At 37.8% G+C, this 15,975-nt stretch overlaps 1 protein-coding gene across 1 annotated transcript in view; it reads right to left on the bottom strand.

The window, feature by feature from the left end:
- Positions 1-781: 781 nt before the first annotated feature.
- Positions 782-15,975, bottom strand: part of LOC122806362 (lectin-like) — a 104,954-nt gene continuing 89,760 nt past the window's right edge. Inside the window, exons 5-6 of the mRNA XM_044076713.1 lie at positions 12,075-12,192; positions 782-1,519 (exon numbers count right to left, since the gene is read on the bottom strand). Coding sequence (XP_043932648.1) covers positions 1,458-1,519; positions 12,075-12,192 — 180 coding nt within the window. The 3' untranslated portion in view covers positions 782-1,457. The remainder of the gene's footprint in view (positions 1,520-12,074; positions 12,193-15,975) is intronic.

Below are 15,975 nucleotides of genomic sequence, written 5' to 3'. Positions count from 1 at the left end.
GGAAGCTGTTGGCTATGACTCTTATCACAGGCCTTATCGCTAATGAGGGCTTGGTCGGCAAAACTTTGTACACAAGAATCATAGTTCTAAATCTGGGCAAGGCTACCTTAGCCATGCCAGCTTCCCTTCCAATCTTTTTCCAGACCAGCTTAGCAGGCTCAAAGCTGTTAACTGAGTTCATCATTATCAACCCCTTTTTACCCATTTTTTTCTACATGGGTCAAAGTATTGAGTCAACAGTCTCTACCTTTCTCGATTCATTATCACACTTCTGCCTTCTTTGACTGTCATGCCTGCCTGTCGCAGTTCTTTCTTCTCTCATGCAATCCATCCATCTCATGGCTGAATGTCCCCATTTCATTTTAACTTCTTCCTATCTCTCCCAAACCATGTTTGACAGATCATTTTATTAACAGCTCTGTCTTGTACAGGAAACTTTTCAAACCAATATAGTGATTAAAAAACTACTACATTGCTCTCTTACTGTTAAATATCCTCCTCATAAAACAGCGACATCTAGTTAAAGAAAAAAATTACAAGAATTATATCAGAAGAAAAGAAAAGGGAGATCACCAACAAAAGACGCTAGTGACTACGTTTTTTCATCCTTTTACATAGAGGTATTTTGCTGCATGGTACTTTATTTTCATGATGAGGCTGCATTTATTTTAATCCATACCTGTTTTCATAAGAGCAGATTTAGACCTACTAAATTGTATAGATACTTCTGACGTTTTTTGTACTGGTTTAATTTGGAGATTGATGATAATTCACAACACAGTTTGTATTAGATGTTCATAGAATCTTTTATTACATTGTGATCAGTAGATCTTAAACAAGCAAAAAAGAAGCATGCAGTGTCATATTTCAGTAAGTATAAATCCCTGAGCGCAGATGTCAAATCAAACCTGAATGCATTAAGTACTTTGGAGTATCGTACAGCAAAAGCCATTTTTTGATGTGTTGCACAGTTTCAGCAGAATAGTAAAAAGTAAGTATTATTCATATCTTATATTCATATGTTAAAATAAACATACTTGATTGCATTTTGAAAAAAAAAAATCACTTCAAGTACAGAAAAGTATATATGGGATTTTTACACATGGGACAGTAAGCCCTCTTCTGCCCATGTGTGAGTGGCTTTACCCCATCCCTATATTTGCTTAATATATTACCATTCAGAAGTTGCTTAGCTTTACGGAGGAAGGAACACCCATCTTCACAAGGTCCTTCCACTTCTGGAATGATAATGTTTAAGTAGGAGGGTGAAGGGGTGAAAGTGTCCTGCTACTCCCCAAAAATCTACTTCAGACTGTAGTCAAAACAAAGATAATAAGAAAAATGTTTAAATTCCATCGTCATTCTGATTCTATTCTATACCATTATCAGACTGAGGCCACACTGCACTTTGCACTTAATATAATGCTCTGAAAGTGTCAGCTAAGCTCCACTGTAGGTCAGTATTTGCAGATGAATGGTCTAGAAACTGTGCAGAAGATATCATTCCAGTAGCCTGGTCCTGAAATGAGAGATTAAAAAATGAATTACAGATACGATTTAAAAATTACATTCTTTAAGCAAGTGGTCTGATAATTACTGGTGATTGTTATTTCAAATACTGATCAGAGTAGTACACTGGGAATAACATTTTCTTTCCTGGTATGACTATAAAAAATCACATAGAATATGCATAAAGAAACATTTAAAATAGACATCATCTTCTAGAATAATTTAATGTGTGTATTCTGAATTTCATACAAAATCTTTCTATGAACTCTATTTCATGTGGAGACATTTATCATACATGCATTAAATATATCACAGCCCTATTTTTTTCTGCAGAAAAGTTCAAAGTAAGGTAGCAAAAGTTTAATGACAAAATAAATTGTTCATCTTGCACTTATATAATGTTTGGTTGGGGATTCATGGCTGAAGCAAAACTCAGCTGCAGAGAGATATGTCTGTCACTGATTTGCTGTGGGGACAGAAAAGCTTGCAATACCATGCCCACACCTTCTGTTTGGTGCACAATACATGCTTGTGTTGTTACACTTATGTTCCAGTATGTATTTTAGGCACTTTTCCCTAGAAACGTGAAGGGAGTAGCAGGTCATACACACCACTAATAAAGGCAATACACATTGTGCACTGCTGATGCCTGCCATACTCTCTGGTATCTCTAGGTGCTTTGGGGGCCATAGGCATTATTTCTTCCATTTGCACTTTGTTACTAAATCTGTGAGCATGATGGTGGAAGCCTCCCTGTGCCCACCATGAATTTTCAACAGCATAATTACTAAAGGGGCACCCATGTATTTTTGATTTATTACTAAAGTATCGACACTTTGATATTGTATGTTGTTAGAATTGCCCATGCTGTTTGCCTTTTGACTTTAGATCATGTCCAGCTGTTATGCAGATTTCACTTTGAAGCATGGCATTCTCTTGAGCTCTGTGCATTCCATTAGCGCACTAATATGTTTATCAAACTGTGTGGCTATTCCTCCTGTCTTCTAGATTAAATATGCTAAGTTATCATAGTCTCCTTCCAGGACTTCTGGTATTTTCCATGTTCAGTCTTTGTTTCCATAACCTGAACCACTGTGGTCCTTACATTACCTTTGTATGTGAACTGAAGGTGTCTACTGTTTTAACCACTGTTCTTGCTTAGTATGTTTAACAGTATTTCTGTGTTTTGTGTCCTTAAGAACATCAGATCTGCAGAACTACACACAGTATTCCTAATAGGATCATCCTGTCTCTCTAGAAAGACCTGAAATATTTGTGTGTTCATTTCTTCTCCTCCTCTGCGTCCCAGCACTCTTCTAGCCATATTGTCCCTCATGTTAATTGCTTAATCTTGGATTACTTGATATGAACAATTTTATGTTCCTTTCCTCATTAGCTGTTGCTATATTTTCCCCTCCAACTGTGAACATAATTATTTATTACATCCCAGGTAAAGTTAACTGATTTTTTTCGCAGATATTAAACTTTTATGTTTTAAGCTTTTCTTCAAATCTTCAGTCCTTCTCAACCTTTGTTTACCTTACGCAAACTTTGTCTCCCATAGACTTTATGTTCTCACACTATAGAAATGGGCAGTAACTGTCTTACATCCTTATACAAATTTATACACAAGACCAATTTTACAGTATAACAGCCCTGTCTGTCTCTACACAGGAGGCAACTAAAAAGGTATTGAGTCTGTGCAAAGGAGATTCACAAACAGAATTTGCCAGTGTTGTAACTTGTTATTCTGACAGGTGCAGTTACTTTAAATTATATATGCTATGCTGCTGATATATAAAAGGAAGCCATCTTTTGACATATAAAGTATGTTGTGATGAAATATTACAAGCAATGATTAACAGAGAGTTGCATCATGCAAAACATCTCTTAGGAATAGTAATATAAAACTACATTTAAAGCCATTGAAAACTAGACTGTGACAATCTTTCATAACTCTAATAATCCTAGAGTTGTGAAATAAATTACCACCATATATTAGACTGACTTTGTCTTTGATCTCCCTTAAATTTAGTCTTGATACAAGAGATGAATATTCAGTATATGATCCTGATTTGGTGGAATCAGTATTTCCCCCAGTCTTTAATCTGAACCCTGTGCTTTGAGCTTATAACAGAGGCTGAACATGCCCAGACTTGGTACAGACCACTGTGACTCTTGCAGTATACATTCATATGCCATAGTGTTATCTTTTTAAATGTGTGTATCATACTGGGGATGCATGTCATGAGAGGCTCCAAAATGAAAGATCAATATTCATAATATCAGGCCCGAGAATGATGAAAAAAGACCAAAAACAAATGAGATCAGTGAATGAGGAAAATTGGTTGAGACCATATGTTCGAGTATCTGAAAAGTCCAATGTAAAAAAAATTACATTTATGCAAGGGGTCAAGCCCCCTACACCCCCTCATACTCCCTGCAAATTATATATACCAACTCTGAGAACACATTGTAGTGGGGAAAAGGGTAAATCCCCCGGTTCCCACTGTACCATGATCAACATAGACATTAATTAATGGGAAATTTACTCTTTTTCCCACTGTAGTGTATTCTCGGAGTTGGTATATATAATGTGCAGTGGTTGTGGAGGGCACAGCCCCCCACATGAGCTGCTGCAGAGGGGATTGTTCCCATGGAAAAAATATATATTTTTTTACATTCCAGTCAAATATCTTAGACCTAATGGTTTGTGAAAAAGCTTGGTATTGCTGAGAGATCTCACAGAACATGAGCATAGCAGCTTCTAATGTCATGAAGTAAATAGCTCTAATGCTAATGGGACTTTTACTGGAGGCAATTACAGGTGCTCCCCTACTTACACCCTTTCAACTTACAAACTTTCAGACTTATGAACAAACTTGTCTGTAAGTCCAAAATTTGATTACTGCATCAGTTCTGAAGTTCAAGCGCCATGTGATACTCCACGTCCCCAGTGCATGACCCTCTCCCGAACATTACCACACAACTGCAGAGAGGGAGAGGGAAAATGTAATGTTTTTTAAGGAAACCACCCCGGCCAAAGTTGGATTACATGGCACACTTAAGATCTGTTCTGGATCCAGTCCATATCAAAGTAACACTGGGGGAGCAAGGAAAGGCTGGTAGACCTGGCAATGGACATGGGTTACTGTGTTAGATGGTGTACAGATGAAGCAGATGAGCAAAATCACTGGAAAAAAAAGTTAGAAAAGTACCTGTTTTCATTTGCCCTTGAAATCACATAGTAAAGTCTGCTATTTAAAGTATGCCGTATCTGAATGCAATTATTTAGTCTATTTGGCTACATTTCTTTTACTGTGTGCATATCAGCTGCTTGGCTGTTACTGCATTACAAAGTATCACCCTAGTAATATAGTAATTCTTTTATCTGTGTAATTCCATGTTTTACTCTTAGCTACAGTTTTTTCAGATGGTTTTCATCAGGGTGTTATATTTTTGAGGAGCAGTAGTGATTGTTTTGTGGCAGGGAATTTATTGCTGCTGTTTCTGAGAGGTGCACATTATCAGTTAAAGATGTAGTTAATGGATTCTTTTGATTTCTCTTTTCAGTTTAACTGCACTGGTACAACTTTGAGCACATTCTGTTAATTGTCAAGGGTGTGTTGGACTTATGAACACTTTCAACTTACGACAACCCCCCAGGAACATAACCTGTTCATAAGTAGAGGAGCATATGTATAGAGCAATTAATATGAATGCTTGCAAGAGAAGCAACCTGAATGGTAACAAAATAACAAATCATCTGTTACTGGTAAAAAATGTCACTGAAGAAGCACAAGCTAAGCAAGAAACCATTGGGATCAGTGTGGTCCTTGTTCTGATAACATTTTACAAAAGTATTCTGCTTATTTTTCTTTTTGTTTTATTGTTCCCTCCCCACAGCTGATCATTAACTGTTTGCTCCCACTGTTTCTCCTCATTTACTAGGTTTACTAATCCCACCTGTCCTCTCCAGACTTATTCTGACCCCATTTGAGACAGGCTTGGAGACTGATACATCCTAAGGCAGATTCACACTGCTGATGAAGGAAATATTTTTTTTTTATTTTATTTAAGCTTAACTTTCTTCCCCTGCATGTGCTCATATTGTCCAGGCACCTCTGCATGTGACTCATCAAATGCATTGCCCCCTTTAGACTACAACCCCATGTATTACCAGTCTCCACCAGGGACCACCTGCAGTGTTGTGCCTAAGCATGCACCTATCTCTTGCCTCTCCATGGGGATGAACAAGCTAATGTAAGCCACTCAATCCCCCCTACCAGCACCACCACAGCTCCTCCTGTGCCCAAGATGCTAAATGAATGTGGGTCATCTAGACTGCAATCAGGGCTTTATCCCTTTATGCCACAGCACCAAAGTATGCTGTTTAATTTGATGCTTGGCATGTTGATCATGTAATTACCATACTAAGATTTCTTGGCATGCAAGTTTTGTGGTGCACAAACCTAGCAGAATGCCCACAGCATTTAGTCAAATGGTGGAGCATGAGCAAAGGATGATGATGTCCTTTGATACGTTTGTTAGGCAAGTTTAATAGAGCGAATGAGGGAATTGCATGGTACCAGTTACACCACCAGACAAACTGGGCATATACGTAGATTCTCAAGGGCTACATAAGTGGATTAAAATGGAGCCCTACTCATTGTAGACTACTGAGGAAGTCATTTCTGGTATGTATAATACTAAATATTTTGTCGGCTGTGGATAAAAGTCAAGGTTTCTGGAAAACACTCTGAGTAGACTTAGATTCTTGAGATTACCTTTCTGTAGATCTCTTTCAGCAGAGATCTCCAAAGAGCTTTGGCTGGCATAATTGAAGGTCTAGATGGTTTGCTCAATGTCCTAGATAGATTGCCTGCATGAGGGTTTACCAAACAGTTACATGATATGAGATTAAGCTGCTAGATAACTGAGGTGGCAGGACGATTTGAAACTCAACGAAGCTAAATGTCATATCTGCACCTCATCTCCTGTACACGGATCATATTCTGACTTCTGAAGGCCTGGAACCAGCTGATAATGTCAGCATTATGGTCACTGTGCAAAAAACACAAAACAAATCTCATGAGCTCCCTAGGATAGTTTATACATGTCAGGGTTCATACCTAACTTATCAGATATTACAGCACCACTCAGGGAGCTACTAGGGATGATGTAATTTGTATTTAAATTTCAGCATAAGGTTAAAGCTTAGAAATGTTGAAACCGCTTGTTATACCATTTGTAGACTCCACTATAGAAGCTGCAGACTTAGTTGTATGGCATCACTTAGCTAGTTATTCTGCAGATTTCTATTAATTGTCTAGGTTTGGGTGTGCAGTGGTATTGCAAAAAGGTTGAGCAGTTGTATACATGTCGAGAACCTTGAATTTGTCTATAACAGTGAAAAATGATGACTACATTTATGACAAAACTCTTATTGTTGAATTGGATCACAAATCACTATAAAGTATTTTCAAATGTTGCATAAAGCTTTAGCTAGGTTATAAAGAATGCTACTAGATCTGCAAAAGTACAATCTTAAAAATCCAGTAATGTCAAATATGTATATAACTTAACCACACACTAAGGCATATGTGTAAAAGAACACATAAATGGACCTAAAAGAACTTATAGTTGTTTCACAATTACCTTTGTCTGCTGCAAAACTCAATGACATTGAAAAGTATACTTCTGAAAAGATAGACATTTAATATCTGAAAGAAATTATGAATAAATGGCTACCACAACTTTCTTCACTCCCCAAAAGCACTGGTATATAGCACAAATGGATTCAAATTTTTGGATAGCCAAAGACTTTTTAAGACATTATTCCACGTAAGTCTAGGCAGGGTTTATACCAGATAGGTTCTGTAATACTCCTTTTTGCCTACATATTGAGAGCTCTGAAACTGTAGAAGCTGTACTTTGTTTACACAGAATATCATAGACGAGATGACCGCCAACTGAATAAAGTAGCACTGAGTTGTTCCAACACAAACATCTGGATTGTTTACTATGAATAAGAGTAATATTCTAAATATTCAGAACAGTCAAACGCTGTAGCAACTACTATAAATGATCTCAAATGTGTTTTTATCAAAATGGTGTACAAGAACAGGTTATATCAGATAATGCTCCATAATTTTTCTTTAGTTTCCATTGCAGTTGTTTATCAGCAGTATCCCATGCCCCCTCCTCAATCTTCTGCTCTTTTCTTGACACCCGTTAGACTTGCCCTTTTGAATCAGGGTTACACAAGTGTGGGATGCCTTAGTAGCCCATAGAAATATGTGGACACTATCTAGGTTTACCAGCACAGCATGATCATGGCAGCTGCTAAGGGACTTTTTTTGTATTCTTTATTCACTGACCCACCTAATTCTCGGTTTATGCTAATTTGCTTATGGCTTGATTTGAATTATAATGTATTTATGGAGACCCTTACTATGCTAGTAAAGTCCTTTTTATAATCAATATATAAACAGTTTACTTTTATTTACTTTCATGTTATGAAACTAAAGTTTGTAGATTTTTTCAGTAGATGTTCATCTAATAATTTAGGTTTATCCTTTACAGTTAACGTTTAAAGCAAAGAGATACATTAATAATGGATAGAGGTACTAAACTCAATACAAAACATATTGCTACTACTAATTTTCTTCTTACCCGTATTGCTCATCTTCCCATCTCATACATTCTTTGCCATAGAATTTGTTCAGAGGAGCATGAATCTAGCCAATTAGCTTTGGATATGGGAGAACAATTGCAAGTTAAATTATACTTAAAAGGCCTGTAAAGCTCTCTGTCTGAGATACAGAGAGAAAAAGGGTTAGAAAGGGCCATGGTGTAAAGTATTAAGATGGTAAACCTCTAGTTTGGAGGATGCTTATAATGTTATATACCCCCCCCCCCCATCACTGACAGTATAATAATAATAGTAATAATAATAATAATAACACTTATTATATTAAGTGATCCCCTCAGGAAAACATCCTAACAAAAGTCCCTAAGTTTTTCTTTATGGATCACCTTGTTCATTCAAGGAAATTTCCAGAAATAGCTGAAATGCCTGTTTGTAAGTCTCTTTTTAAGCAGCATATCAATGGTCATTTTGTAGCTTTATGAACACACCAGGAATGCTATGTTTCAGGTGATGTATTTGTTAGACATTGTCCCTGTAATACACTGTGTTGGACAACTGAATAAGAAAGCGCTGGTGAGGCCCAAGAGCATGTCATGGAAATAAGAAAGGCTTGTTCTGCTCCATTTGCTTACCATTTTTGCAGTTTCATTCACAGGATGGTAATTCTTTAAAGTTAGTATATTATTTATTGTTGTATTCCAGACATATATTTAGATCTTTCTTTAATATTAAGGCAAAGGGAACCTTTTTTATATTTTTCATATTAAACTCTATTTCCAAAACAAATAGATAATAAGCTAAATGTGAAATATTGGTTTTAATGAATTTTTGTAAGTATGTTAGTAAAAGCTGCTTTTTTATGAATTTAATAATGTTTAATTAAAGGGTAAGGTTTACTACTTTTTCTTTTTCTATTTTAGCATGGCATTCTGTGACTTGTTTTAACTAGAAATGTGGCCAAGCCATTAATTGCTTTATATATTTCAATAAACTATGATTTTTTTTTCAATCACAGAGTGAAAGTATGCTTCATTTGAATTTTTTTTTGCTTGTATTTCAAAGCTGTTTGGGTGATCTAGATTTGGGTAAAAACGGTCTGCCACTATTCTTAAGTACAGAAAGTCAGTGTTACAAGGGATAGGTCTTTCACTGATTACTCGTTGGGAGAAGGATAAAAATTTAAAGTGCCTAATTTATATTCATTATTTAACTGCAGTAAGAGGTTATGGCCTACATCTGTTAACTCATTCACACCTATAGCATCTTTCTGCATGTTTTCTTTTAACACCTTTAGTTCCCTAAGACATCATAACATTTTGGGAGATTGTTTCCTTGACTGATTGATATAACTGATAATGAGCAACATATGAAAAGGCAAAGGTGTAAGAAACTAACACAATTGTTAACCTAGGATGCCATGCGGTTAAGACATTAACCACTCTGACACTTTTTGTTTATATTTACATTCATATTTTTATAACTGAGTAAGCTGCATGTTATTCTGAGCCATGGTGGAAAATAAAAAAAAATGCCACTTTCTGCATAAAGCGGAAGATATAACAAGTTGGCTGATTACAATTATGATGATAAGTGATATATTTTGACATATTCACCAATATTTCCATAACAATCTATAGTATAAGATTGTGTGAAATCTTAGATGATGATGGAGAAATGTCATTAATACGTGTATTGCAAGTTGTAAAGAATGAAATACATTGGAGTGCTGTACTGTAAATTAAACAAATATCATTTTTTTAAATTTCTGTTAACATTTTGGTATTAATGGAGAAAACTGGACAGGTACCACTCAGTTGTCCAGATTTTCACATAATGTTTAGATTTTTCCTCTTATTTTTAGTTTGTGTCTCATAAAAATTGTGTTTTTCTATGAAATCCTTGCTTGATAACTGAAGTCACTAAATAGTGACAAACATTAGAGTTTTAGACTTCATATCCTTATGAAAAATAACATGCTAATGCAATACTTACTGTTCTACCAACTTTCTAAGTTTGTAAGAACATTATTTAAAGTCTGTTCTGATTTTGGACCTTTGAACCCCATACACTTTGGCTTTGTTCAGATTTCTTAAGCTAAGAGGCTGATATAGCTAGACCTTGGAAGTGATTTTGCATAACTGTTAGACTGTCACAGTATTTACAGGGTTTGACAGTTGCATCTCAGTCCTGAGATGACCCTAGGAATGACCTTCTGATAGCTCTCAGTATACATTAGAAGTATAGGTACTTGATAACAGTCAGTGTACATTGAATTTGCAGGAGCGGCATTACTTTTCTGCTTGTTTTTTTTTTTTTTTTAAGTTAATTCCATTTGCAAAGTGAGCTGTCCTTATTATATTAAGTGATCCCTCAAGAAAACATCCTAACAAAAGCCCCTAAGTTTTTATTTATGGATTACTTTGCTCTTTCAGGGAAGTTTCCAGAAATAGATGAGGTTTTGTCTGAAATGCCTTCTTGTAAGTCTGTTCTCAGGCAACATATTAATGGTCATTTTGGTAGCTTTATGAACATACCAGGAATGCTATATTTCAGGTGTCCTATGTCTAATGCATTGTCCCTGTAATGCATTGTGTTGGAAAAATAAACACCCGGTTAAAAAAAATAAACTGTAGGGACAAATCATTAAGGAATGGATGGTCATACCCATTACAAATGAAAGCAGTGAGGCAGCTATTCATGCATTCATCTCTGTCTTTCTCTCTCTCTCTCTCTCTCTCTCTCTCCATACAATTTAATCTGCTTTATTAATATGTTTTTGTCTATTCTTCTCTCTGCTTTTTCTGTTTAAATAAAATAATGCCGGATCTTGTGAGTGAAGAAAAATGCAGATGCCTTTATCAAACAGTGGACGACTATCTATAATTGCCTTACAATGTCACTTGCTCTTATACACCCACACTTGCACGAGGAAAGAATTTTCTGAAATATCACCAATATTCCAATAAACATGCACTCTGAAAGGAATTTCTTGCCATCACATTAGTGATGCACCCCACATGCATCATACACTACCTAGAATTTGATGGAATGGTAGCCCTCATTATTCCAGGACCCTCCCCCATGGTCTTGATGGGGCACTGATGGCAATGTGGGTGCATTCTGTTGCACTACATACCTCAGGAAAGCATGTCATCCTATAAAAAAGGCATGTATGGTACTGGATTAGTCTTGAGGTGACACTGGGAAAAGGATGTTGTAATCTACATATGCCAAAATTATTTTGTGGAACTGCTAAAGTATCCTATGGCAGAAGCCTATGAGATATCCATTGCATCTCTAGTTTGTTTCTGGAAGATCCCTGTAGCCAGTCTAGGAAGGGCTGTACATACTTTGGTAACCACATGTATAGAATGGCCATGCATCCACCCAAGTCCCTATCTGAGGGCCATATAAACTCACCAAATGTCAAACTGCATCTCTGTCCACTCTAAATCTTTCCTAAATTTTCTGATCACCAATGTTTAGATGGATATGCTTTTCCCTTTGTCTTCTTGGCTGTCAAAAGCTACTGGGCTGGCACAGCAGAGACATGCACCTCAGAGTGGGAAGATCTAAGTTGCAGCAAATGCATGCATCTTCACAGACTAATGTAGATGGACAGGTGTGATCATGCTTTCTATATGCTTATGTACATGGCACAGATGTATATAAAAAAGTAACTATGAATTGCACAAAGTTGTGAACCTGCCCTCATTTGCATATCATAGTCACAGTTTTTTCACATATTCCTAATTTGCATTTTGCTCTACTTTCATTTGCATACTACCTTCGCAGGATGGTTATTATAGCTGCACTGTGTCTGAATTGTAACTTAGCTGCCACAGCCAGTGCAACTTCCCACTATGACTACGAGTACCATTCTGTGTGAAAATGTAGAAATGTGTCCACTTACGGAAATGCAACGTATACATTTCTGTACATTCTTCTTTACCGTAGGCATTGTTAGGTTCCCCTGGTCCCCATCTGGCAAAATTCCACCGTGATCCATCAAGCCATATAAAGCGACTGGTCTGTAAAGCAAGCAAAATGAAAGAAATTAAAGCTGCATGAAACCTTTACATTGACATGAAACTTTTAAATGAGAACAAGCATTAGAAATATTCAGGAAGTTAAAATGATGAGAACTCTAATACTTCTTGTAAAATATATAACTAAAAGTTCACCATCAAAACAAGACAGTTAATTCATACACAAGTCCTGGGTAAAGGCTGACCAAATGCAGGTCCGTACTTTATTTATCCTTTCAGTTCTGCTTTTGGAAAATATCTACAAATATATATATACAGCTCTGTCTCATATCTATAAATATATATACAGCTCTGTCTCTCTCTTTCTCTCTCTCTCTCATAGCTTCATAGGTGTGTACTAGGCTAATGGTCCTGGGGCCTTTGCAAGTCTAGCCCATAGGATTACCCTGGCATCATGCCACCCGACCTTAGTTCCCAGTGCCTTTGTCAAGTAAAGCCATTTAAGTGATCCCTGTTGTGAATTTTCTATTTCCCATCCACTCATCAAGATCTCTGTTGAAGAGGGTCATCGAGGTGCTCTGCTTGACATGTATGGGAAGTCTATTCCATAGCATGAGCAGTCTCTGGGTTATGAACCTGTCCCTCCAGCATGTTCTGTTGATTGTGGTAATGAGGTTGAGGTCTCCGGAGCATGTGGTGCAGAGGGATTGGGATTTCTTTAGATATAGCATTTCTAACACAGCTGGGTCAGACATGGCTTTGTAAGTCAAGCAGACATTGCCTCTAAGGAGGCGATATGAGACAGAGAATAGTTGGAGTTTTTTGAGTCTGTCCATATAGGACAAATGTTTAAGGCCTAGGATCCTCTTTATGAGGTACTTTTGCAGCCTCTCCAGTTGTTGCAGGTGTTTAGTGAGGTACATGCCAAATAGGACATTGTACTCAATGATTAGCCTAATGAGGGAAGAGTAGAGGGAGACAATGACCTCTTTCTTCCTGGATGCAAATCCCTTAGTAATGAGATGTGCCACATAGAAGGACTTTCTGACCACAGTGGCAATGTGGTGATCAAAAGAGAGGTTGCTGTCAATCTGTGTTCCCAGATCTCTTATAACGCCTTCTATGTTCAGTGGACTACCATCGATGTGGTAATTCATGGGAAGTGGGTTTTTCCTAAAGGGGATGACGACACATTTTTTTTGGTATTGAGCTTAAGCCCATGGTTCTGACACAAGTCATTGGTCTCAGTGAGACCTTTCTGTAGGATGTCAACATCACTTGGGGAGTTAATAATAGCTCTCAACTTGCAATCGTCTGTGAACTTTGTCAGCCAGAGTCCTTCCGTGTTAGCCTGCACTTCAGAGAAGTAGATACCAAACAGGAGAGGACCCAGGATCGAACCTTGTGGAACTCCACTCATGACTGGTCAGCAGTCTGACTTGGAGTCAGCTACTTTCACACTGTGGGTTCTACCTGTGTGCCAGTTTGTAACCCACCTAGTGATATAGGGGGTGATGCCTAGCTTAGTGAGTTTTTCTATGATTCCTGAGTGGAGAATGGTATCAAAGGCCTTGGCCAGATCAGGGTAGGCTGTATGAACCACCTTGCCTTCATCCACAGCTCTGACATGATCTACCCTTCACAAAACCAAACTGTGTGGGATCCAAAGTTTGGAGATTCCTTATATCCTTGTTTATTAGGTCCATGTTGATGCATTCCATAGCTTTGCATATCAGACACATCAGGCTAATGGGGCGATAGTTCCCAGGGTCTGTAATCACTCCTTCTTTGTGAAGAGGGATGACTGTAGCAGTGTGCCATTTGGTAGGGACAAAGCCTGAGGTGAGGCTGTAATTGAACAGGGCATACAGTTGAGGTGCTAGTTCACTCTGCAGTTCATGTAGAACACAGTCAGCGATATTGTCAGGTCCCATAGAAGCTGTATTCTTGGCCTTGGACAGTGCTGTTTTAACCTGTGAAGCAGTAATACTGGGTTCCTGGCAATCTACTGGTATTGTGACTGGTCCCTTGGGGGGGGGGGGGTAAAGTTAGTACTGAATCTGTCGGCCAGTATATTGGCAATATCTGTTGGCTCAGAATAGGAGGTACCATTGTGCAGTAGCTCGGAGCAAATCTGGGTATTGCCTTGGAGAGTCTTTACATAACTATAGAAGGCCTTGTGGTTGTCTTTACTATCTGCTGCAATTCTGTTTTCATAGTTAGCCTTAGAGGATTTGATGAGGGATCTCAACTTTTTGTTGAGGCTGATAAGGGAGTTTTTCCAGTCTTGGGACCTCACCTTATTCCGAATCAGTTTCTTCCTTCTGTTGTAGGGTTTGTTTATGGCTGGGGACCACCAGATTGGCTTCCTTTTTTTGGAGGAGAGCATCTTGGTTCTGTTGGGTATGGCGAGATCCATGCATTTGTGTATGTGTTCGTACAGTGCATTGCTGTATGATTTGGTGGTCATGCAACAGATCTCCATTTGCATGGGTGCTGTGAAGTTAGTTACCTCTGTTTTAGGAGCCCAGAGTTAGCTTTGAAGAAGTTTTTTATGGTGGTTACCTTTGCGGGGGCAGGAGGGATGTGGATTTCCAAGGTGATTAGTTTGTGGTTGGATCTAACCAGGGAGGAGTTGACTATTGTAGAGCAACGGTCACCCATGTTAGTAATAACCAGGTTAAGGATGTTGCTACCTCTAGTGGGGGTAAGAACGAGCTGGTCCAGGGCATTGGAATTAATAAATTCCAGGAAACGTTGGGCAAGTGTATTGGTACATGAGTAGTTTTCCCAGTTAATGGAGGGGTAGTTGAAGTATATATGTATATGCATTAATACATACATGTACATATATATATATATATATATATATATATATATATATATATATATATATATTTGTACGCTGCTCCTGGTTGTGGATTTTTATTATTATTGAGTGCTTGCTGGAGGTGGTTGTTTGAATTTTATATATATGTGTGTGTGTGTGTGTGTGTGTGTGTGTGTGTGTGTGTGTGTGTGTGTGTGTGTGTGTGTGTGTGTGTGTGTGTGTGTGTGTGTGTATGGAACTTTTCTCCCTGGGTTTCTGCTGAAAATGGGCTCTGTCCCAGTTGGACTTTTCCTGTTAACAAATGTTAACTAAATAAATAAATAAATATGTGCATGGACATACATATACACATGCACACATATATACAAACAAATGTATCCATGCACACATATATTAAAGTTTGTAATGCAATAAAAACAGGCATCACATAGCCATGCATTCCTCTCGTGAACCACATTGCCATGTGTATTTTTGAAGTCAAACAACGGTATGGTCATAACTCAGTAAAATGCTCATGCATGTTAGACACCATTTTGTAATCCATACTCAGTAAACTGTACTATTCATGACTTTAGAACTTAGTTACTTTCCAGGTTTATAGGGTCTCCCAACATTTTGGATCATGGTAGGCACAGGCAGTCTTGAGGTCTGGTGACAGGAATGAGCAATTTCATTTCTTCATTGTTTACTTTGTAAAGCTGGAGAAGGGACATTTATCTGGTCTCCATTGCCTCACTTTTCCATGGTGTGACTTGTGGGGATGCCATTGGTCAGTGTCTCACTGACGTCACTAGCAGCCTGCTGATGCTGAGCAGTGCTCTACCAATAAGTTGCACCTCAGGCAGGTGTTGTAATCTCTTGGAGGCGCTGCAGCACGACTAAAGCAAAACCCACCAGCACCATTTAGTATGTCTATTTTTAAAACCCAGTAGATGTTTTTTGTTCTGCAGTATTTCATTTTACTTTAATGTTCTTTTCTCTAGTTAAGGCTCTGT

The sequence above is a fragment of the Protopterus annectens genome, chromosome 7.part0 (genome assembly GCF_019279795.1).
Source record: "Protopterus annectens isolate FY-2018-M chromosome 7.part0, PAN1.0, whole genome shotgun sequence".
In the NCBI taxonomy this organism is placed as follows: Eukaryota; Metazoa; Chordata; order Ceratodontiformes; family Protopteridae; genus Protopterus; species Protopterus annectens.
This window is presented reverse-complemented; position numbering and strand designations above follow the sequence as displayed.